This window comes from Oncorhynchus masou, chromosome 14, assembly GCF_036934945.1.
Source record: "Oncorhynchus masou masou isolate Uvic2021 chromosome 14, UVic_Omas_1.1, whole genome shotgun sequence".
NCBI lineage: Eukaryota > Metazoa > Chordata > Actinopteri > Salmoniformes > Salmonidae > Oncorhynchus > Oncorhynchus masou.
In genome coordinates, this window is record NC_088225.1 from 12692347 (window position 1) to 12718705 (window position 26359).

General features: G+C 41.6%; 1 protein-coding gene across 9 annotated transcripts in view; it reads right to left on the minus strand.

The window, feature by feature from the left end:
• Positions 1–26092, minus strand: part of LOC135554256 (nuclear factor 1 X-type-like) — a 184267-nt gene extending 158175 nt beyond the window's left edge. For 2 of the 9 annotated variants that reach the window (XM_064986435.1, XM_064986432.1), the window contains exons 1-2: positions 25134–26092; positions 18199–18282 (exon numbers count right to left, since the gene is read on the minus strand). In XM_064986435.1, the coding sequence (XP_064842507.1) occupies positions 18199–18282; positions 25134–25136 (87 nt within the window). In that variant the 5' untranslated portion in view covers positions 25137–26092. Of the gene's footprint in view, positions 1–11064; positions 11624–11967; positions 13011–15073; positions 15242–18198; positions 18283–25133 lie in introns of those variants that run through there. The other 7 variants (XM_064986443.1, XM_064986441.1, XM_064986442.1 and 4 more) reach the window with 6 other exon arrangements.
• Between the last annotated feature and the right edge of the window lie 267 nt (positions 26093–26359).

Here is a 26359-nt window from a genome sequence, read left to right on the forward strand (position 1 = left end):
TAACCAAACTACTGTATTGCCCAAACAGACTCTCTTCTCCTTGATTGTTTTCACTTTGAGCAGTTGCTGCTGCAAATGTTTTAGATTTTAAAGATGGATGCACATTGCCCTTGAATGCTCACTGAAACATCTACTTTAAATCCCTCAGGCTCAAACATGTCCTATGCAATTGTAACGGCTTTAAGGACGTGCCGTAAGCTCACTCTACGGCTAGCTTGAAATGTCGCGGAAGGAGCCATTAAATTGGAAACTTTTGAGTGGCTCAACCCTTTGGAGCATTGTCAATGGCGGGCACGTGTGTTGTGAAGCAGAGGATCACTGATTCGAACCCAGTATGGGGCAGCGGAGGAAGCTAGGCTGTTAGCAGCACATTGACCCTGGTTACACAGTCAAACACACGCACAGCTAACTCAAGCACATCCTACAGAGCAGATCAACTACAGACATGTCTTTTGGTCAGGAGCTCTTCCATCTAGTCTGAAGATGATGAACATACAGTGGGGCAAAAAGGTATTTGGTCAGCCACCAATTGTGCAAGTTCTCCCACTTAAAAAGATGAGGGAGGCCTGTAATTTTCATCATAGGTACACTTCAACTATGACAGACAAAATGAGAGAAAATAAATCCAGAAAATCACATTGTAGGATTTTTAATTAATTTATTTGCAAATTATGGTGGAAAATAAGTATTTGGTCACCTACAAACAAGCAAGATTTCTGGCTCTCACAGACCTGTAACTTCCTCTTTTAGAGGCTCCTCTGTCCTCCACTCGTTACCTGTATTAATGGAACCTGTTTGAACTTGTTATCAGTATAAAAGACACCTGTCCACAATCTCAAACAGTCACACTCCAAACTATACTATGGCCAAGACCAAAGAGCTGTCAAAGGACAGCAGAAACAAAATTGTAGACCTGGACCAGGCTGGGAAGACTGAATCTGCAATAGGTAAGCAGCTTGGTTTGAAGAAATCAACTGTGGGAGCAATTATTAGGAAATGGAAGACATACAAGACCACTGATTATCTCCCTCGATCTGGGGCTCCACGCAAGATCTCACCCCGTGGGGTCAAAATGATCACAAGAACAGTGAGCAAAAATACCAGAACCACACGGGGGGGGGGGACCACACTACGCCGCCAGAGACTCAAATCCTGCAGTGCCAGACGTGTCCCCCTGCTTAAGCCAGTACATGTCCAGGCCCGTCTGAAGTTTGCTAGAGAGCATTTGCATGATCCAGAAGAAGATTGGGAGAATGTCATATGGTCAGATGAAAACTCAACTCATTGTGTTTGGAGGACAAAGAATGCTGAGTTGCATCCAAAGATCACCATACCTACTGTGAAGCATGGGGGTGGAAACATCATGCTTTGTGGCTGTTTTTCTGCAAAGGGACCAGGACGACTGATCCATGTAAAAGAAAGAATGAATGGGGCCATGTATCGTGAGATTTTGAGTGAAAACCTCCTTCCATCAGCAAGGGCATTGAAGATTAAACGTGGCTGGGTCTTTCAGCATGACAATGATCCCAAACACACCGCCCGGGCAACGAAGGAGTGGCTTCGTAAGAAGCATTTCAAAGGTCCTGGAGTGGCCTAGCCAGTCTCCAGATCTCAACCCCATAGAAAATATTTGGAGGGAGTTGAAAGTCTGTGTTGCCCAGCAACAGCCCCAAAACATCACTGCTCTAGAGGAGATCTGCATGGAGGAAGGGGCCAAAATACCAGCAACAGTGTGCCAACAAAGGGTATATAACAAAGTATTGAGATAAACTTTTGTTATTGACCAAATACTTATTTTCCACCATAATTTGCAAATAAATTTATTAAAAATCCTACAATGTGATTTTCTGGATTTATTTTTTTCATTTTGTCTGTCACAGTTGATGATGAAAATTACAGGCCTCTCATCTTTTTAAGTGGAAGAACTTGCACAATTGGTGGCTGACTAAATACTTTTTTGCCCCACTGTACTCTTTTTTTTACCCCTTTTTCTCCCCAATTTCATGGTACCCAATTGTTTTAGTAGCTACTATCTTGTCTCATCGCTACAACTCCCGTACGGGCTCGGGAGAGACGAAGGTTGAAAGTCATGCATCCTCCGATACACAACCCAACCAAGCCACAATGCTTCTTAACACAGCCCGCATCCAACCCGATAGCCAGCCGCACCAATGTGTCGGAGGAAACACTGTGCACCTGGCAACCTTGGTTAGCGCGCACTGTGCCCGACCCACCACAGGAGCCGCTGGTGCGTGATGAGACAAGGATTTCCCTACCGGACAAACCCTCCCTAACCAGGACGACGCTGGGCCAATTGTGCGTTGCCCCACGGACCTCCCGGTCGCGCCCGGTTACGACAGAGCCTGGGCGCGAACCCAGAGTCTCTGGTGGCGCAGCTGGCACTGCAGTACAGCGCCCTTAACCACTGCGCCACCCAGGAGGCCCCTGAACATAAATCTTTAACTTAAAACCCCACTATAATGTGAAAACAAACGTGTAGGGATTTGATGTAGATATTCAACACCATTTGATGGTCCATCATGTCTAGACTTGGCAGTCCCCATAATATGCTGCAGATGGCAAAAGGTAACCTAACTGATGACGATAATGATATGCGTTTGGGTTTTACAAGGTTATTTTCAAGACATCCTGTGCCGAAAAGACTGACATAAACTTGACACCTTTGACAGGAGTTGTAGTTTTTTCCTCATTCTCTTTTCAACAAAGCACTAAAAACTGAGACCATGAAAAACACACATTGTTTCTCCATTCAGATCGTGAGTTGTCACATGAGAAAGTGCTTTAAAATAAATGATACCTCAAACAAGCAGACGTCTTGTTAAGTCTGGGAAAGGGCTGATCAAGGAGCAAAGCAACGCTGGTGTTCTAAACTCCTGCATATGTTTGAAGGAGAAGCTTTTTCCCACTTTGTGAAAACATTGTTTGAGTTGGGACACAGTTCCTTGAGCTACAACAGTGATGTCATGAAGTCCCCCATTGAACCTGGTGAGTGGTGACATATGTCGGCTTGACCTTGTTTTTCTTCATGCATTGTTGTTACATACAATCTGTATTTTTAACAAAAATAAACTTTATGTGATGTGATTGTCTGGCTGTAGCCCACTTAACGTAAACCTTAAAGTATTGCATTTTTTATTTTATTTTTTCACTGAAGGGGGATAACATTTTTCCACTCACATTGAAAAGTTTCCATGTCAAAAGCAAAGTCCTTTTCAAAGCCCCAAAAGTGAAGTTCAATTCAGACTACAGCGGATACCTTTTCCACATAGAGGAGTAGCAGCAGTTATTTGTGTTCGACTACTACCAAGGGCCCTGACCTGCTCTCCACACTACTCTCAGTATGTCCTACAGCCACACCAAGCAGAACCTCACAAGAATCTCAGGACACACACACACGCTTTCTGTGCTTGCTCATAGCTGCTCGTCCTCCTCAGAGTTCATGTAAGGTAGGGATATGTTATATTATGCGTATAGATTTTCCACCACTGGCCAGGGCCCAACTTCCTGCTCTGAGGAGAGAGCTGCAATGTTTTGTTCCCAGGGTGACAGCAATTCCTCGCTGGACCAGGTGGCCAAACAGCACAGACAGAGTGACAGAGAGAGCTAGAAAGAAAGAAAGAAAGCTAGAAAGAAAGAAAGAGAGCTAGAAAGAAAGAAAGAGAGCTAGAAAGAAAGAAACAAAGAAAGAAACAAAGAAAGAAAGAAAGAAAGAAAGAAAGAAAGAAAGAAAGAAAGAAGAGCTAGAAAGAAAGAAAGAAAGAAAGAAAGAAAGAAAGAAAGAAAGAAAGAAAGAAAGAAAGAAAGAAAGAAAGAAAGAAAGAAAGAAAGAAAGAAAGAAGAGCTAGAAAGAGGGCTAGAAAGAAAGAAAGCTAGAAAGAAAGAAAGAGAGCTAGAAAGAAAGAAAGAGAGCTAGAAAGAAAGAAAGAAAGAAAGAAAGAAAGAAAGAAGAGCTAGAAAGAAAGAAAGAAAGAAAGAAAGAAAGAAAGAAAGAAAGAAAGAAGAGCTAGAAAGAGGGCTAGAAAGAAAGAAGAGCTAGAAAGAGGGCTAGAAAGAAAGAAAGAAAGAGCTAGAAAGAAAGAAAGAAAGAAAGAAAGAGAGCTAGAAAGAGAGCAAGAAAGAGCTAGAAAAAGAAAGAAAGAAAGCTAGAAAGAGAGCAAGAAAGCTAGAAAGAGAGCAAGAAAGAAAGAAAGAGAGCTAGAAAGAAAGAAGAGCTAGAAAAAAGAAAGAAAGAAGGAGAGCTAGAAAAAGAAAGAAAGAAAGAAGGAGAGCTAGAAAAAGAAAGAAAGAAAGAAAGAAAGAGAGCTAGAAAAAGAAAGAAAGAAAGAAAGAAAGAAAGAAAGAAAGAGAGCTAGAAAGAAAGAAAGAAAGCTAGAAAGAAAGAAAAAGAAAGCTAGAAAGAAAGAAAGAAAGAAAGCTAGAAAGAAAGAAAGAGCTAGAAAGAAAGAGAGCTAGAAAGAAAGACAGACAGACAGACAGACAGACAGACAGACAGACAGACAGACAGACAGACAGACAGACAGACAGACAGACAGAGACCTACAGATGTGTAGCCATGCCAGCCTAAGATACTGATATTGTTGTTTATGATCCCCGTCTCCCTAACTTTTTTTCCTTTTAACTTGAAATAAGGTTACAAGCCCTTTTGTTACATCTTTACTTGAGGGGTTGTTAGCATCCAAACGTCAATGTTCCTCCACCCGTCCCGAAGACAGGAAAACTACTTCCCTCCAAGTTTAACCCATTAAATGCTCCATTTAACCCGATGAAGATCATTCTCATTCCTGATGAAAATATGAAAGCAAAACATATTGTTTACTCCGATGTAACATCTTAATCTTTAAGTGATCATTTTCAGATTGGTAATCTTATCGAGGATCGGAGTAATCAGGTTCCAACTCACGGCTGCATTCATCACACCCTAGGCTAGAAAAACAAAACCGATTCTATTTCAACACACAAACTCAATGAGGTTTTACAAACAAGATTAAAGTAGTGTCATTAATTGAGCCAAAACCCACAAATCAACTTTCACCTTGATTCACCTGCTCATCAGAAAGAGTTGCAAAATGACAACATTACATGAGAACAATGTGACGTCATTGGGTGACGTCTTCACTTTACAACTACCCTAACCTAAACTACCCCCCCCCCCCAACCACCACCACTCCCCCCATTGGTTGTTGTGAGATGAGGTATTTTGCAGTTGTCCGCTAATGTACATAATTGTCTCTTCAGCCACAGCCAGGTGCAGGGAGAAGTGCTAATGCAGTATGTTTCCACAGTCAGATTTGGGGGAGGTTAGGGAGTGAAGTGCCATATGGGTTAGGAGTCAGTCGAGGAGCTGGCACACATGGTACGCTGGCAACACAACAGCCCCCCTCCACCCCACCAACACCACCTCCCCAATCATCACTCTGGTCTAGTGGTGCTGGCTGTGATTTTGACGGTCGGCACCAGACTGACAAGGGAGAGTCGAGAATGCACACCTGCGCCTCGTGGTTAAGTGTGTGCAGGTGTGGGAAGTGTTTGCGCGTGTGTGTTTGCCGGTGTATGTGTCCATTAATGCATAATGCATAAAGCCTGAGAGGGTTTGAATGTGCATGTACGTGTGTCTGTTTTCACTCACATACTGGGTGTGTTTTGGATGGGTGTGTTAAAATAGATGTGGAGATATTACCGATTTATAGGTAAGTTTGCGACATATTTGTGTGAGCTTGTGCATGCTTGGTTATGAGTGTGTTTGTGTCTGGTAGGGAGAGAGAGAGAGAGAGAGAGCGAGAGGGAAGCAGAGGGGTAGATAGATCTCAGATTTCATACAGATGAATCCAGCAGCAATGTAATGAGGGGTCTATATATTTAGATCAGTGGGAGTTGAGGTCAGAGACCAGACTGCTGTCCCCACCTCCATAACAAACAGGCCCCTACTGTAGTGACCTTCAGTGGGGTGTCAATGAGCAGCAGCAGCTCTCTGCTGCTGACCTGTGACATGCCAAAACAATGGGTCTTCATGCTTTTTCTCATATTACCAATCACGCACTTTATGTGAAGTTTATGCTCCGTGTGAGAGAAACAAATCCAAAACATTTTGAGGTATTTGATATTAAAAGCACATCCACCTGCTTTATAAATCACTTATAAATCAAATACAACACCACTACTGATAGACTTGGGACACAGGAGTCTACATTTTTGTCTAGAACAGACTCCCTCCGTGTTGTTAAGCTTCATACAATCCACTCAATTCTGAATTGTGTGGCACTTGGCAATTCAAACTGCCATTACACCCCACTACAAACCTAGTAGTGTAACAGAGTGCTAGTGGGTGAGGTCTGCATATCTCACCGATGCCCTCTGAGATAGGGCCCATCAGGCAAAAACACTAGGACTTATCATCTCCCCCACACTAACACTCCACAGGGTATGGGTAGAGAACAGAGAGAATGTTGCATGGTGAGAAATAAATGGCAAAGGAAATAAGAACAACATACTGTAGACCTTTTCAACTGTCAAAATAACAACGCGTTCTAGCCACCACACCAAGGCGTGCTTATCTCTGCAAACCCAAGCTGCCACGCCCTCTCTTACACAAATACCACCAACCTCACCATATCCTCTCACTCCCAGATAAACTAGTTGTCAGACAGTCAGTGGTCTAAATATTAGATAATAGGTGATAATAGGTGCTCCACTCTTTAGATTCATGACTAATCATGGAAAGCACATACTGTACCAACGTGTCAGTCCATCCCATGCAGCTGCCTTATTGCCCACAGCTCCGACAGAGCTGGGATCCTTCCCTCTGTTGATTTGTAGGGGAGACACATTTTCACTTGAGCCCCTTCTCTCTCCCATATTGTACAGAAGTATTTGTGTGTGCCTATGTATATTCTAGCTCAATTATGTGATTTGCGCTTGTGTGTGTGTGTGTGTGTTCTGTAGCCATGGCAACAGCACAACATATCAGCGACCACAGAACCGCACTGGGGCTGAAGGCATTGCCAGGGTTCTGCCAAAGCATAATCCATTCCAGGGTTGACATGAGCGAAGGGAAAGGCAGGAGGGTGGAGACGGCAGTGCGGCGCATGCATGCGCACACACACACACACACACACACCACTCTCTCTGCACACACACACACACACACACACACACACCACTCTCTCTGCACACACACACACACACACACACACACACACACACACACACACACACCACTCTCTCTGCACACACACACACACACACACTCTCTCTGCACACACACACACACACACCACTCTCTCTGCACACACACACACACCACTCTCTCTGCACACACACACACACACACACACACACACCACTCTCTCTGCACACACACTGGATATCCTCCTATTCTTCTTGGCTGGTGACTCCCATGGCAATAGCAATAGGAATCCATTCTCCACGGATGCTAGGACAGCTGTGCAGATACTGAATGAGACTCAGTTGGTTTGGGCTTTTCTGCATGCAGCTTGAGATAAAAACTACATGGTACTTAATTCAAATCTATATTCCCTCTTGCCAAAATACATCCAATTCATCCAGTCTTTGTCTTCCCCATCACACAGTGTACTGAATTCTACATAAAATAGACAGACATTTTTTGGAGATACAACAGTGCCCCCATCATGGACTTACAAAGTCTGATGGAAAATGTTCAAAAACATTTATCAACAAAACCTTGATATGTCCTTTAAATATTCTTGATATGTTCACTAAATGTTAACAAGTCGGGCATCTCTAGGTCCAGGACACAGTACCTCCTCCCTGAGGAATAGATAACAGCACCAGCCACCAGCCAGCCCATATCTGTGAATAAAGAGACCAGGGCTATGCTACCTCATTGTTTATGGCTGTTTGAATTTGCCAACTCCACCACCTACCAACCAACCACCAAAGGAGACTTGAGGCCGCCGGTGGTGGTGGAGGTGGTGGTGGCCTTGTAGGAATGAATAAGTAAAGGGAACACAATGTCCCTGTGGCCTTCTGGCATTCTGGCCTGCCGGTGTCCCCATTACATGATGGGGAAAAGAGCCACCCGCTGCCACGAGACACCTACAGGGCCAATAGGGGACTCCGGTTTCACCGTAACTCCAACCTTCAACTAGGGATAGAGGAGGAGAACATAATAAAGTTCACATGTCCATTAAATTCATTACTGACTTGGGCTGTCTGGAACACAGGGGTTATTTTTCTACTGGCTCACGCCAATGGCTATATTCCACACCAATCAGAAAAGCACTATCAGACTACATACATTCATTGCATCCTTCTGATTGGCTTTACTGCAGGGCAGGGGGCTTGCTCTCCGTACAACTGAACTCAAGCACAGTAATATTATAATTCAATATGTCCGCCATAGAAATTCTATAAAAGGCATGAAGGCCTAATGTTCTTCCCACTGCAATTCTGTGTTTTGGAGCACTACACTTTGGGTATTTGTTTTTGCCCCATAGATTAACCAGTCAGTGCTGTCCGAATGCCTCTTAAAAATCTGTATAAAACATAATTGCCATTCAGCCTAAAAACTGTGGATCCTGTAACATAGGCTAATCCAGTGATGACCACACAGCTGCCTAATCACATTCAGACATAGGACGGAAGGTTCTGGAGTGTGTGTGTGTGTGTGTGTGTGTGTGTGTGTGTGTGTGTGTGTGTGTGTGTGTGTGTGTGTGTGTGTGTGTGTGTGTGTGTGTGTGTGTGTGTGTGTGTGTGTGTGTGTGTGTGTGTGTGTGTGTGTGTGTGTGTGTGTGTGTGTGTGTGTGTGTGTGTGTGTGTGTGTGTGTGTGTGTGTGTGTGTGTGTGTGTGTGTGTGTGTGTGTGTGTGTGTGCGTGCGTGTGTGTGTGTGTGTGTGTGTGTGTGTGTGCGTGTGTATCTTTAATTCAAAAAATCCAACATTTCTGATTATTCAGACTGTGGTTCCATCAGATTTTAATCCCCTGAACAGCTGTTCCAATTCATTTTCCAGGCCTGGAGAGAGAGAGGGGAGAGGACAGGAGGAGGGGGGAGAGAAGGAGGTGGAGGAGAGGTTAGAGTAGAGGAGGGGTGAGGAGAGTTTGGAAGGAGAGGGGTGAGGAGAGGTGGAGGGAGTGGAGGAGGGGAGAGGAGGGGTGTATGGGTGAGGAGAGGTTGTAATGAGAGGGGTGAGGAGAGGTGAAGGGAGTGGAGGAGGGGAGAGGAGGGGTATGGGTGAGGAGAGGTTGTAAGAAGAGGGGTGAGAAGAGAACGAGGAGGGTGTGGAGGAGGGGAGAGGAGAAGAGGGGGTATGGGTGAGGAGAGATTGGAAGGAGAGGGGTGAGGAGAGGACGAGGAGGGTGTGGAGGAGGGGAGAGGAGAAGAGGGGGGTATGGGTGAGGAGAGATTGGAAGGAGAGGGGTGAGGAGAGGACGAGGAGGGTGTGGAGGAGGGGAGAGGAGAAGAGGGGGGTATGGGTGAGGAGAGGTTGTAAGGAGAGGGGTGAGGAGAGGACGAGGAGGGTGTGGAGGAGGGGAGAGGAGAAGAGGGGGGGTATGGGTGAGGAGAGGTTGTAAGGAGAGGGGTGATGAGAGGACGAGGAGGGTGTGGAGGAGGGGAGAGGAGAAGAGGGGGGGTATGGGTGAGGAGAGATTGGAAGGCCGCCTCACAAAATGTCTACAAGGAGGTTTCAGTGGAATATGTTTTTATTCAAAACACCATGCCTGTTAACAACTGATAAAAACATAGACAAATATAATCTATCTTCATGCAGCAACACAGTAATACATACTCACTTAGGCCTAAAATAATTTTGGATAATTTAGGCACGTGATTAAGCCACAAATGTATCCATGGAGGTAATTAAGACAAAGATGAATTATTTAATTATCTGCAATACAAAGATGACTTGCAACAAGAAATATGTTCCTTAGGACTAAATCATTTCTAAAATCTACAAATATATGTTTAGTCTTTCTGTCTCAAATATGCATGCAAATAATGGGTTAATGGTAAAACATTTTGAGTTTGCCACTCAAGGGTTAATTGCATGAAAATGGGAAAAGCAAGATACATTTCCAAGGCAACAAGTTAGTAAATTTTAGATGACATCATCTGAAACTGGAAACACTTATCTCCCTCACTATCTTTAAGCACCAACTGTCAGAGCAGCTCACAGATTACTGCACCTGTACATAACCCACCTATATTTTAGCCCAAACAACTACCTCTTTCCCTACTGTATTTAATTTTATTTATTTATTTTGCTCCTTTGCACCCCATTATTTTTATTTCTACTTTGCACATTCTTCCATTGCAAATCTACCATTCCAGTGTTTTACTTGCTATATTGTATTTACTTTGCCACCATGGCCTTTTTTTGCCTTTACCTCCCTTATCTCACCTCATTTGCTCACATCGTATATAGACTTGTTGATACTGTATTATTGACTGTATGTTTGTTTTACTCCATGTGTAACTCTGTGTCGTTGTATGTGTCGAACTGCTTTGCTTTATCTTGGCCAGGTCGCAATTGTAAATGAGACCTTGTTCTCAACTTGCCTACCTGGTTAAATAAAGGTGAAATAAATAAATAAATAAAAATCATGAAATTGTGTGACTTACTTTTGCTAAACATTAGGCCTATCTGCTTGAATAGACGGCTCGTAGGCTACTTTCGGGCCAATCGGTGCTGCTTGGCTACAAACTGCAGAAATTAGGCCCATAACAAAACTGTATTAAATAGCCATCTTGCTCTTTCTCCGCAGTTAACTTTTGGTTTATGTATGTTAAGCTTTTTAAATAACTTAGTAGGACTTCAGGCCGAGAGCAAAAGTGATTGACTAGCAGTGAGTTGTCTAGAAAAAACGGGCCTTGACTGCTTTTCAAGAAAGTACGTAAGTGTGGGAAATGCATTTTGCAAATGATGCTTCCTTTCAATAAGATTAAGGTTTTTAAAATGTTGAGTTAAAATATGGGCTTCAACAAACTATGATAACAATGCCAATAAAATGTTTATAACACACGTTAAAATATATATGCCTTCAAAAAAATAATAGGGAAACACTTACCACTAATGGATTGTTTAGAAGGTGAGTAGCGCAATACTTTAGTGTCGCGAGGGTGTTAAGAGGTGTGAAAAGCATTCCCGCGCAGGGGTCACCGTCCCGCGAGCAGAAGAGCAAAGAGAAGAGGATGTTAAACTGTAGTACGAGTAAGAATAGTATAGGGTGATCACATTTTATTTATTGTATAAACTTTTGAGCATAAACAAAGTCATTAGCATAAAGTGGCTTAGGACAAATGCGAAAAGAAAATGGTTATGACCTGGTGCGCTTTATGGGAACAAGCCAAGCATGCCATGCTTCCGTGTTATAGCCTAACAATAGTCTATGCCTAATAATGACTATAACAACAATAACAATGTCATTTTTATTTTTCAATATCACGGATACTCCACTGTGTAGAGAAGAAAAGTGTTGAATTCAGCTTTACTGATGTAATCTGGCTTGATTATACGTCCCTATGACATACATGAAAAAGGCCTACACTCTTACAAAAAAAAAGGGTTTTCGGGTGTCCCCATAGGATAATATTTTTTGTTCCAGGTAAAACTATTTTGGGTTCCATGTAGAATCCTCTGTGGAAAGGGTTCTAAATGCAACTCAAAAGGTACCTGGAACCAGAAGGGTTCTTCAAAGGGTTCTCGACAGCCGAATAACCCTTTTAGGTTCTAGATAGCACCTTTTCTTCTATGAGTGTAGTGCTGCAAGACTGGAAAAGGCAACGCTATTCTGATAATGGTGTCTAATAGCTCAGTCAATAGCCTATATCAGCCAGCCACACAACACGGTGAATTTGGTATAGTCTATTTCCATACCTGCTGTGGATACGTTTGGTATGGGCTTACATTGTAATGTTTATAACATCATAAAACATGTATAAAGTAACACACGAATAAAGTATATCCGAACCTCTGAATGCTTTCCATAATTTGCCTCCATTCCACCCCATCCATCTCGCCAGTCTCCAGAAGGGCTCTTGTTAATCATTTATTCGATTGTTTATATTGTGTTGTCATATCCGAGGTCCACACTCGTTTTTTTAAATGATTAACCTTCATTAAATAAACAAAAATGTGAGTCTACATCTGCAGACAAAAGGCACATCAGAAGTGACGGGAATGCAGGACTCTTGGGCTGTGCTGAGAGGCGCAAGCTCCACGCACGCTGGACGAGTGCAATGCACAAAGCTGTTCTCTTGTTGAATATCTCCCTAAAATGCATGACCATACCAAACTCTATGTAGTCAATGTATAACTTTAAATAATATATTTATATAGTTTATCCAGTCCAAATGATTTAGCCTATGGGCTTTATTCTGTATATGTGCAGCACGTGCGGAATGTGCAGTCAGTTCTGCATTTTTCTTTTCATAATGCCGTATATAGCCGCTTTAGTAAAATAATTACAACATTTATCAATTCCAGAAACACTGTAAATAAATATGCATTAACAAATTAAGCTATATGTGTAAACTGCTTAACTGTTGGAGAGAAAAGTTCGAGTCTATATAGAGATTCCTCTCTGTGCATCTGATAAAGTCCCATTCCATAATTTCTAAATATCTGGGCCTATTTTCTTTCTCAGTTGCATTTAATTTAGACCCGTGTGGCCTACAAAGTACAAGACCCTCTCTTCCAATATATATCCACTTCTAAAAAAAGTATTCAAATCAGCTTTGTCTTTTTCTGTCAATCTGGGAGTAGAATAGAGAACAACATATGATCATTCTACAGTTTTAAATGGAAACAGACTACTGGCCGTGCCCGCAACTGAGAAAAACACCCTCTCTGCCTCTGTAACAGGAGTCAGAGGCATGGAAGTAAAATTGTTTTAATACAACACTGTAAAATCAGGAATAAACTACGCATCACGCAGGCCTTGGCTGTCTACTGTCCAGTGAAACCAAGGGATAAACAAGTTTGCTTTATAGGAATAGATTTCCAACAGTTATGCCACCGGGTAGGAGAGTCATAGAATTGCAGATAATATCAACAACCATTATATTTTGGACGCAGAAAAAGGCATGGCTTTTTAAAGAATCCATAAAGAACAAAAAATCTACACAGAAATGCATAGAAAGAAGAGAAGCAGACCACTACAATGTTTTTGCAGAACCAGGAATATATTGATGCAGAGAGTTAAATGATGCCTCGCGATTCAGTTTAGGCCAAGGAACTTTGTAGGTTTATATTATGAGGGTTTGTATTGCTAAAATATACAATATTTTCAGTCAGTGGGCTCAAAAACCCCTGTTGTATGTCACATTTATCTGTGAACATATACTGTTGACAGTACAACTTCAAGCAGAGCTTTCTCTGGTGCTTCCCTCCAAGTGACTTTGCCAAGCTAAGGAAAATTCCAGTCCCAAGAGTAATGATATTGCACATAAGTCATAAATGAATAGTTACTGAACCTCATATATTTAGGGTTCTCGGTGAGTCCAAAAAAGTTAAGCAATGATGTGTGATTTTTGGCCATTTTAGAATCGAGCCTGACCTTAAATCACTGTTCATATAGGACGATTACTAATACACATGATGCTTTCAAAGTAAACACATCCATAAACTAAATAACTAACTGTTTAAGTTCTTATGACTGTGCAATGCACCTTTTTGTTACAATCCATTGACCACATCTCTGCAAAAGTTACAACAGGCACTATAATACATGTTAACACTCTCTTTCCTCCAGGACAAAAAGACTATCATTTCATAAAATAGAAAAAGAGAAGCTTTATATACATTTTCCCCAAAAACATGTCTTGAATTCTTGATTTAAAAAAAGATCATGTAGATTCTGAAACTGTTACCTGACCAACTCTCCAGTTTTAACACAATATATCAAAACAGATTTGACCATTAATGAGCATATTGAACAATAACTGATTCAGTTATATTATATAGCAAGAGATTCTATATTGCTTAACAAAATAACATTTTATTTGGGTAGAACCTTATCAATTACCAATTAGAGCCAATAAGCTGTTCAACTCATAAGCTATTCTTAGCTACCGACTGGGGAAATGTGGAATATTGCACTTGGAAGTACCAGAGTAATTCCCCATTGAATATGAGTGAACTTTACAATGCATGGTGTTTGTATACCAAATATACCAGGTTGTGGGGTCTGGACATCCACTGTATAGTTGAAAGTAGGTTATACATTTAGGGAAAAGCAGCACAGAGTAAAACATCAGAGGTAGGTTTCTTATTCAAAGTTATTGAATATTTCTTTGCTGTAAATTTTGGGATGGTTGTTTTACTATGAACAGAAATGGTCAAGAGTTTATAATAGCAGATTAAATACAGTATTTGTGCTAGGTACAATGGACCAGAGTCACTAAAATAAGATAACATCAACTGGGCATGACCAGAACATTGAAAATAATCCTTATGGCGCATATATGTAGTGAGATACTCGTGCGTAAAATAGTCTATACATTATATTCCCGAACATTTACTTGAACTAAATACGTACGTTTTGTTAATCAGAATCGAGCAGTGGGCTACTGTAGAACTGGCGGCAGCACACACCGACCTAAAGCCCTCGACTGTCACAGATTCAACCGTTAGCGGATACAGATTTTTGACGGCCACGCTTCCACGTGTAGCCTCTCTCACTGCCAAGCGTTTGCGAGATCAACATTTTGGAAAATGTCAATGTAAGACCATCACATGTAACACTAAACTTCAGTCCGGTTTCTACACTCACTCCTTTCTCCTCCTCCACTTCTCCCCTCCTCCACTTCTCCCCTCCTTTTATATTAAATAGATTCGGGAGGAGCGCCATTTTCTCTACAAAACCATGTGTAATGAAACGCATAAAAAAGCCATGCGAAGAAATGCCATCGAAGAAGAAAAAGTGACAGCGATACAAGGTACATACTATCAGAAAGGAACAAAGACGAAGAAATAAACTCAAATTCAACTATTACATAGTTGCAAATGGTAGGAGCACTAATCTAACCCGCAACCCCGACTGTATACTAAGCAATAACAATTAAATTAACATTTACCTGTGTCAAGCAGTACGGGGAGTACATGGTTATTTTTAGAAATGAAAATTGGAGAGCTTATTTAAATTGGATGGAAGTTCGCTGTAGTGCTGCATTTCAATCGCTCGCCGTCCTGTTTCGCTCACTCCATGCTGTACTGTAACCCCGCCTAGGAGGCTGAAAGTGAAAGCTTACACAAACTTTTTGGGAAAAAAAGTTGTCTCCCACCCTCTTCCATGGATTCTCCTGTCGTGCGCACGGATATTTTTTTGGGGGGGGGGGGTTGATCAAGGGCGACGGTGTTTGCTATACAACATAATATCATTAACATGAATCTCCCAATTTCGTAAATCATGCTTGGGCAAACTAATGCTTAACCGGTCGTTTCAGCTCATACTCAGTAAACATGCACAATGACTATACACCGTTCTCTTTCTTTAGGGTAACAAGTATGTTATTACAAGGTTTAAATGAATAGGAAGGTCCGCCAGTCTGAGCATTGCATTTTGCAATGAGCTAAACATTTGCTATAGCTACGATGTGATTTTGTTTTGATGTGTTTTCTATGAAATATGTTTATATATCAATTAGTAAAGTCCATACAAACATAAGAATGTGATTGCTGTAAGGTCAAAGGTGATGCTTCATATGGGGCCTATGGCCGAAAATAAAGATATAATGTTGATAAATAAAGGCTTGATATTAAGAGATTGACTTAAAATATTGGAAATGTCATTTGTTTTCCATCTGAGAAACGAGAAGATACAATATTTAATGAGATTGGAATAGAACACAGGGATCTTGGTTTGGATTAATTTAATTTTTTATCTAGACCCATGTAAATTTTACTCTAGCTATGTAAATGAATGGGTATACCTAAAATAGTATTACATTGTTATTACACTACAGTTACACTGCCTCTGCATAAATTAGTTTGTGAAACAAATGTAAAAAATATTTGTCAGTGTTCTGCACATTTTGTGTTACTTCTATTGGTTTCTGCCCGCTGATATAAAGGCACTTTCTGCATGTTGACTGAATTTCAGTGCACACTTCCAGCCCAGGCAGATGTACAAGTAAGACATTTCATTGCAGAGTGAATAGAACACTATCAGACATCAGATCCAGACTGAAACCTGTAATGGTGACTGCAGTTGAAACTGTTGGTCTGGCTTGGGGACATTTGCTCAATGAAGTTGACTTGAAAATTAAAAACAGCCCAACCTAAGGACTGCTTGATGAGAACATACTGTATGCTACCAAAACAAGATAGTGTCCCAAGGAAGGAGGACAGAATATTGGTCATACTGAGAACAATTTACAGAGGCATGTACCCTCTCACAGACAAAATCTCTCTCTCTCAATTCAATGGGCTTTATTGGCATGGGAAACATATATTTACATTATACACACACACACACACACTTTTTACAAAGGAATAAAACAATTTCTGGACCAGGTCCTAAGTGTGGTATAGGGTTTGTTGGGGGTAAAGTCACTGTGGAGCTGAAATTTTGATCTGACAACTACTGCTTGTGCATTTACACCACAAGCCTCTGCAGGAGAAACAAAGAGATCTGAGCTCTGTGTGGCCAATTATACTGCACACAACCAGGGGAGCCAGAGACAGAGGGAGGTCCGAGATAGAGAGAGACAGAGAGGGAGGGAGGGATGGAGGGAGGGAGGGGAAAGTGTGTGGTCAGGGGGTTGTGCAGACCACATAACTGTAACCTCACCTTCTCACCACACAAGGTCATGCTCACAGCATTCCATACCGGTTAATTCCATCCGTGAATATGAAATGACTGAAATGACAAACGTTACCTTGATATTTTGAAAATTATATACCAAAATAAATTCTGATAAGCACTAACTTTCAGAGTGACAAACATACACATAATTTGGGCAGGTGGAATGAATCCTGTTCCCAAGTTGTAGTCTCTGTCTAACTCAGTGTATTCATGGAAGTTCTCTCTCTCAAGTCATAAAAAGCACACAGGACCACAAAAGTGAAAAGTTACAGAGAGTGGGTTCGAAGGGGATCAAAAACTGTTTTCCTCCTTTATAGAGCTGAGTTGACTGCAACACACGCAAACACTCATCCAGCATCGCTCCTTAAAATGAGCCCCACATTTAGTGGTCTATGAGAGTAAATCGCTCATTAAGTAACACATGGTAGAGCCATATGCTATGGTTGTTGAGTCTCTCCTTTTCACACGCTGGAATATACATATTTGCTGTGCTACAACACTCATTGTGGTAAAGTCAATCATGGATTTGCTGTTATAATGAAGTACTGTAGCAGCATCTGCAAGGGTTGTTTTGTATACCACAAACACACAGAATCTATGGAACAACTCAAATGCAAGTTAAGCACAGAAGTCACAGGGTTCAAGGTTTGTGTTCTAAGATTAGGATTCGCAAGCAACTCCTCGCTCATATATGAAGACAAAATGGACAGACAGAGGATTCTGAGGTAGCTGGAGTGGTGATGTGTGGGGCCTAACCTCCCTATGAGGAGGTGAGTACAGATACCCTTCTCTGGATGGCCTTGAACTCACTGGCCTCGATATCTAATATGGTCATATTAATGCTTCTCCCCTCTCCAACTTCTCCACCAACCATGATACTCAATTACCTCCCATTATGCCTCATTTCTGTACCCCGGGACACACAATACACTGTAGCAACCCAGATTCTCTATAACTTGGCGAAAGGCTTTAGCTGGAAACAAAGAGTAGAAAACTGTCTCCCACCTCATTAACAATCACATTTTCAGTCATCCAAAGACTCCCACTCCCCCATCCCGCAATTCTCTTTTTATTACCATTTCATTTCAGGCCGATCGCTGTAAATCCAATGCGCTCGCTTTTCATTTTATACAACCTCTGCATGCTGCACATTATCGTTATATTTTTCTTTCCCACGAGGGAAGGGCGCTTCGGCGGAGTTGCAAGGCCCTTTTCTCAAAGTGTGTGTGGAAATAATGATTGTAATGGTTTGCAGCTGAGGAGAGGGAGCTGTGAGTGACATTATGATTGTGGTGCAATTACCAAGAGCATGAAAGCAGACCATCAGTCAGAATAATGACTAATGACTCAAATAACACATTAAATAATCATAATAATAACAATAATAATGCATACCCTGTAGGAATCTGATACTACAAAGCATTCAGGCATCCCAGGACCTCTGGAGGGGTCTTCATTCACCAGAAAGGTTTCGGTGGCCTGAAACGTAACACAACAGTCATTCATGGTATCAATGCCTTTACCATCCTTTAAACAACTCCTTAACCTATACAACACATAACACAACATCATTTTAAATTGAATAATAATAACACAATTATAATATTATTGCTATTATGTATTTATGATGTATTAATTATTAATATTATTATTGTTCTTATAATTATAACTATTGTTATTAATATTGGTAAAAAATTATGTGCCAATTACAGTTCAGTCAAGCAACATCAGCATCCTGTACAGAACCTCGAATGGAAAATCCCTACCCCTCTTCTACTCACACACAAAGCACGATTCATAATGTGCACTAGCCAACTCATATATGATGCAGGCCTGAACTCCGGTGCTAGAACCAGAATGGAGACCAGACCGTTTCAGCTGCTTTTGGATCACACCACACAATACACACTGACACAATGGCATTTCCTGTCCCTGGTTGTCACCTGGTGACTTCTCCCACAGCGGTGACTGATTCAGCACAAAACATTCACACGGGGCATACATTCACTGATCGATGCAGCAAAGGTATTTTTCTAAGTGTTGTTTCCTTTCAGCACAGTTCATTTGTATGCTGTGGAACACACCAGCTGGGCCTTGAGCGCTGAATGAGCATCCATTCCAATTCTGCCGTCAATTGAGGCAGGCCAGCCCAGACAACATAGCTGGGAGGAAACCTTGGTATGGAGAGCTGGGGGAAAATCCTATTTTCACAACCTTAAATCCTGATTTCTCAAGTTTCACAAAACAGGAACAAACACTGTTCGAAGCCAACTCTGAATGCATGCTACTCTTACCTTGTACCTGGTAAACATACACTATATACACTAAAAACAGACATTAACACACACACACACACACACACACACACACAGAGAGAGAAAACACAGGAACAATACTTGAAGGAATACTTACACACACAGACACATGCATAAACAAACAACACTATAATAACTCCCAGACTTTGGCTAACCAAGATGTGGCTAGAAACACAGGCTATTCATATCCCACCCAATGAGAGGTTAGCACTCTTGTCTTTTCCCTTTCTCTTTTAACACTGAAGGGGCATCTGTGCCTGTGTGTGTGTTGGTGTGTTTGTGTACGCTGTATAAACTAATCATTTAATGCAAATCCATTGCTTACTTTTGTATGTTTACTCTTCAAGTTAGATTTCCGAATAAGAAATGTGAGTGCAAGTCATCCAAAAGAACCGAAAACTCAAACTAGACGATTCATGACGTTCGGCTTCAACAACCATGTTCGTACCGGCCATCATTGATATATATGGAGGAGAACAGAGTGAAACCATAAAAGAGTTCCATTACAAGAAATGGTGTTTCTCAGCTCTTCAAATGTTGTTAAAGACCAAGGTTCATCTGTAGTATGGCCTTTACTCTTCTAATAGACATGGGCATATCGTCCCAACAAAGGCATTAACAGTAGTAGTTCTGCTTGCCACATATTGGCTATTGCTGTGATTATGATACCGGTCTCTTCATCAGAGAAAGAGGCTTATTCTCAGGCCTGAGGGTGTTACAGAACTAAAAGCAGTTGGATTGACCAGTGGTTTGCTGAAAGGAGGGAGGAATGAAGGGGTGGAAGGATGAAGGGACAGCAGAGTAAAACCTCTCCCTCTCTGCTGCATGGATTGCCTTCACACTTGAAAAGGGGCATCATTTGTTTGAGGCGGCACTGATTGTTTGATGTAGCTCCCTGTAGCACTGGCCCCCTTTTCCCTTTTCTCTGTGTTTTTATGGAGCATGTTGTCAATTATATATGCCACCCTTTTTCTATATATATATGCAACATATGAGCAAAAATAGTATCAAGGACTCAATTAACACCTAAAAAGCTTCAAAAAGTGTTTTGATGTCTGTGATTAATTGACCTAGATGTGCTGTTTTACAGAATTCAAATGTTCATCAAAAGCAATTGATTGTGATTTGATTTCCTAACATTCCCATGTTTGGTGAACACTGAATGCTCAATGTGGGTTTGACCAGCAACTGAAACAAAGGCAGAAATGCTTTATTTCCATGCCGCAGACACACAGTCTCTCTCATCACAATGATATAAAGTCAAGTCCATAATCATCGGCACCCTGATTTGTATTGCATTTTGGGTAAATTAAATTAAAATATTTATTTTTTAATTTTACCCCCTTTTTAATGGTATCCAATTGTTAGTAGTTCCTATCTTGTCTCATTGCTATAACTCCCGTACGGGCTCGGGAGAGACAAAGGTCGAAAGCCATGTGTCCTCCCAACCAAGCCGCACTCCTTCTTAACACAGCTTGCATCCAAACCGGAAGCCAGTCGCACCAATGTGTCGGAGGAAACACCGTGCACCTGGCAACCTGGCGACCTGGTCAGGATGCACTGCGCCTGGCCCGCCACAGGAGTCGCTAGTGCGCGTTGAGACAAGGATATCCATACCGGCCAAACCCTCCCTAACCCGGACGACGCTGGGCCAATTGTGCGTCGCCCCAGAGCCTGGGCTCAAACCCAGAGTCTCTGGTGGCACAGCTAACACTGTGATGCAGTACCTTAGACCACTGCGCCACCCAGAAATTAAATTATTTTATACTAACTCTACTTGAACCCCATTGAAAACCTGTGGTTTGAATTGAAGAGGGCAGTACATTGGAGCAGATGAAAGATATCAAGGATCTGGAAAGATTCTGTATGGAGGAATGGTCTAAGATCCCTCCCAACATGTTCTGCGTCTCATAAAACTTTTTAGAAAAAGGCTCAGTGTGGCTATCCTCACAGGGGAAGGGTGCTAGAGTATTGAAAACAGGGGAAGGGTTCTAGAGTATTGAAAACATGGGAAAGGTTCTACAGTACTGAAAACATGGAAAGGGTTCTAGAGTATTGAAAACATGGGAAAGGTTCTACAGTACTGAAAACATGGAAAGGGTTCTAGAGTATTGAAAACATGGGAAAGGTTCTAGAGTATTGAAAACATGGGAAAGGTTTTACAGTATTGAAAACATGGGAAGGGTTCTAGAGTATTGAAAACATGGGAAGGGTTCTACAGTATTGAAAACATGGGAAGGGTTCTACAGTATTGAAAACATGGGATCCAATCATTTTGATCCCTATCTTTTTCAGAATGGTTTTTAATTACTTTGTTTAAAAAAATATCTTTCTCTGAGCAATTATATTAGTATTTAATAACATATTTTCCTTTTTTGAGCATACAATATTGCTCAGTATTTGTATTATAGTCATTTTTGCTCACCTCGATCAAGGGTGCAAATAATTATGGACTTTATGTATGGGGGTTGCCCCACTTGGCATATTTTCATGGCACAGGATAAGTTAAAACATCTCTCTCTGTGCGTTGTGTGAGTCCACGCCAGAGTCACCTCAGGGAACAATGCTGGAAAAATGGGATATTTTACACCTGCATCTCAGGAGGTGAGGGGTAAGAGGGGGGGTGGGGGGGATAATAATTAGAAGGGTGTGTGTAGGATTGGATATTGCTTATTGTTGTAGGGCTGTTTGAGGTTTGCCTTTGATACTTTCTCTTGCATTCCATTTTAAGTCTGAGGTGTGGATAATGTATTTGATGCAAGTGTATTATGTTTGCTCAACCTGGTTCTAAATACAGAAGACATTTTGAAAAATTAAATAGGCAAATACAACTCAACTGATAAATAGCCTGTGAGCTCAATTGAATGAATAATGGTGTTGACTCTAATTCTTCATTAGAGACCCTCAACTGGAGAGCAGGCAAAAAGACATCAACTGTTAGGAAATTATTTCAAATTAAACTTGGAGGGCAGAAGAGACTGTAAAACAGTTCCAAACTAAATGGAATAAAATGACTCATTAAGCGTTGGTGTGCAGTCTGCATTGGTCATAGCACTATTGTTGAGTCTGGACTATATCAAACATTTGAGGCATTATTTTGAATACCATTTACATGACCTGCTCACCGTCATCTCAATTTGGTCTGACGCTAAAAATACACTATAATGCACATTTAATGTGTCCCCAAGAATGCGGGACAACAGGTTAGTGAGGGGTGGCAGGTAGCCTAGCAGGTTGACTAGCAGTTAAGAGTGTTGGGCCAGTAACCGAAAGGTCGCTGGTTTGAATCCCTAAGATGACTAGGTGAAAAATAGGTGAATAATCTGTTGATGTGCCCTTTAGCAAGGCACTTAACCCTAATTGATCCTGTAAATTGCTCTGGATAAGAATATCTACTAAATGACAAAAATGTAAAAATGGGTGTGATGTGGACATCTTCTTCTCTCTGCAGTGGGCACTGCAAGATGCCTTTAAAGGGCTGAGGCTGACATTCTAAAACAGGGGGCCTCATTCTGAAGAATCAGGATGGCTCAAAATGCAACAACTTCTGCAGCATATGGACAGCTAGTCTATGTACATAGTCCTCATAGGTTATGGCTCCACTAGCACATACACCTGCAATAACATCTGCTAAACATGTGTACAGTATGCGACCAATAAAATTTGATTTGAGTCTACCCTAACTGCTAATCTAAGATGACCTTACATGACACCAAACCTACAAAAATGAAATGAGAAACTGACCTCGGATCAGAACTGAGAGACAACTCTCTGCACCCTTTATAGGATCACAACCAAGGGTTAATATGACACATATGCATGCCATCACCACCTCCAAGTGTTTATTTAACAAAGACAAACCCTAGCATTCATCTGGATTGCATGCCAATAAGGATATGGTAGCCTCTACACCACAGATCACAAAAGGGCAAAGGAGGACCCATATACACCGTGAGAGATGACATCACTGGTAGCGACAGCCAATAAGGATATGGTAGCCTCTACACCACAGATCACAAAAGGGCAAATGAGGACCCATATTACACAGTGAGAGATGACATCACTGGCAGCGACAGACAAGAGCTGTTGAAAACATATGGCCTGGAAACCGCCTGTTTGATCATCGCGGGGTGAGCTGCTCCCTCTGTACATACACATCAACATCTACAGAGTGGGATATACAATTACCTAACAATTTACACAGCTTCTTGAGATTATGATACAGTACTCCTTCTCATACAAATCACACACATCCTGGCCCTGGACCATGGAGCACTCTAAAAAAGACAACTTTTAGGTCCTGAAGTCAATAGAGGGAACGGCATTATAGAATACTTACAGAAGAGAGCATACATTCCTTTGTGAAGCATATAAAGCATATGTTATTCTTTAATATATGCATATATTTATGCACTCCTAAACTACAATATATTCGATAAGTGACGGGACTCAATAAACCGGGTGAGTTTGAAGGATTGCCTTAGCATCCTTAAATACTGATTGTTGACATGTCTAGAATATGTTGGGCAGCAATTCTGTCTAGCTTTTCCATTAAAAAGAGGTGACTTGCTAAGTAGCTGAAAAACAAATAAACACAACCCCATGTGAGGCCTGTCCTGAATATTGTTTTTATATTAAGTTACTGTTGAGCTACTTGGACTAGTGCCATTCCAGTTTGCAAGTAAACACATAATTATTCAGACAAATACTTTTCCATATTCATGTGCAAATAGAATTGTAGGAATCGACATGTCAGTGGTTCCTCAATAGGCAATGTACACAAAATGGCCAACTCAACTGATCCTATGCCAAGAGATCAAGCTGAAGGTCAAGGACCTTCATTAAGTAACACTTTCCATGACTAATGTAGAGCCTAATAGCAGTCCACTTCTACCCAATATCCCGCAACTGGACTACTTTGGGAAAACACACAAAACAAATAAAGGACCAGAATAGATGTCCTTTGTGCTTACATTTAATCAGGAGTCGGGTAGTTTTACTTGACAGTCTTAGAGACATGATTCACCCCACTGTTTTACTGTGTAAAGCTTGTATCAAACTTTGTTTTGGTCTAGGCCTACTTATAGTGCAGCAATATTATCTGTTTTCAAGAAACTCATGTTAAATGTTTCAAGTCATAGAGGAAATTAACCTCTACTGAACTAAACTCTCCATTACAATATCATAACATGCCATCCATCACAAGGGCCAGTGCTGTGGACTTGGTGGGTCTAGTGGTTATTAGAATGGTATTGTGCTCTCCTTGCTGCCCTAAATTCAGTGAATAGCCTTTACAGCTATGCGTAAATACGCAGCCGTCGGTAAGACGTTATACCGGTAGATAATATTTAACAACAGAGCACGAGTGGAAAGCAGTCTCGCCAATAATCTTCCACAACTAACATTGATTTCAGCAAAAAAATTCAACTCTTAGGGTAACGTCCCCTATAAACTGTAGCCAAAATGCGCTTATAAACCAAAAAGTAAATGCGCTCGTTGACTATTCACATTAGGTGAATTCGGCTTTTATCTTACTGCTTATTCAATTTCTTGACGCGTTTGGATTGTGCAACGCTGCCTTGACTTTGTGTATAATATAGATACATCAAAGTAGATGCTTTATTGGTGGAGAGCCGTGCTCTGCTTTTCAATAAGGGGGAGACAGCATGACCAAGAGCTGCAATAACTGGAAGCAGCTCAACTGCCCCGGGAATGTAGTTGAGTGGAGGATAGGGGAAGATAAATTATCCGCGTTATCCTTGTTCAAATATAACCCACTTATATATATGATTTAACATAAAATTCTATACAGTATCAATATGAGTTTGGGTAGTGCAAAGTTAACTTTAATGTACGGTATTACTCCTTACACCACTCACAAGATAACTTTGGGGGTAATCATTAATCGCTTTTGATGCACTAGCGTGATGTTTTTCCTGTTTAAACAAAACATTAAGATATTTACAAGCTTTCAGATACATAAAAGAGCAAATGATTGATTTACACAGCACGTACCATTGTGGAGCAGCGAAATGTGCCAACAGTCTCAAATACCCATTTTCAACTCTAAAAAAGTTCAGCTTCCAAAAAAAGTGTGGGAGATAGAAAATTACTCGTTTCTTCTGATACCGGAAGCAAAATAACCCTAATACGGGACGGCCTGTGGCCCGGTGAACATTTTTTTCAATTGTAGTTTTACTGTTCTCCTCCAACAGGGAAAGGGAAGGGAGACGGCTTATCCAAGTCAACCACTTCCCGGCTTCATTCGGGGTGTTTATGTCCGCTATTCACGCGTGGGACTTCCATGAAAACACGGGCGGCGGTTGTCGGAGCTGTGAGGACTTGCTCTGGTCGCCTGTCAGTGCGCCATCCCTTCCGTCCGCTCTGTTCACCGAATACCCAGTGAGGCAAATCCGTGCCCGATGCTAGCGTATCGTCAGCTACCAAGTAACAGAGCAGAGGTCTCTCTTTGCAAGGGGCCGACAGTAAGTAGACTCTACTTACGCGCTCACAAATCAGCTGTTGCTTCTGTGTGCCTCAAAGGAACTCTGTGTTATCCTCATCCTCTGGTCCTCCTATTAAAAAAACAATACAAAAATGGAATTCCCTTTGGTTCTTCTTCACTTGTTCTTCAATGCCCATATTTACTCGAGATAAAAAAAGGAGACCACAACTAGTACCAGATCTGGCACCATAGATGTTGCAAGTTTTGGAGAGAGGTGATACTTGATCATATCACTATGCCAGGCGACTTCACGAGAACGCGCATATGTATACGCTAATCCCGGTACATATGACGAGTGAATGAAATAGTTGGAGTTAACAGCTGTTAAAGTGTAATAAACCCATAAAAAAGTGATGTGGCGGCCCAAAGCGCGCGGAGGCGCAGCAGTGGATCGCGGCCGGAGAAGCGGAGGGCTGGTGAATTATTAATAAACGGAGTGGTTCACAGTCTGTCGTGCCCAGTGAGTAACCAGGACGGCAGCTGGGGGTTAGATGAATTAAATACGGACTCAGAGTAAACCGTGGACGGCAGGGGATTACCACTCACCGGCTACAGTGTAGAGGCAGAGCGGGAACGCAGGGAGGGAGGGAGAGCAGAGAGGGAGGTGGTATGAGAAAATCCAAATCATTTTAACATTGGTCAATGATATAAGATATAAATTACTAACCTCTCTTATCGGTATTAGGCCTAGATAACATTTATTAATCATTATCCAAAACAAAGATGTAATCAGTGC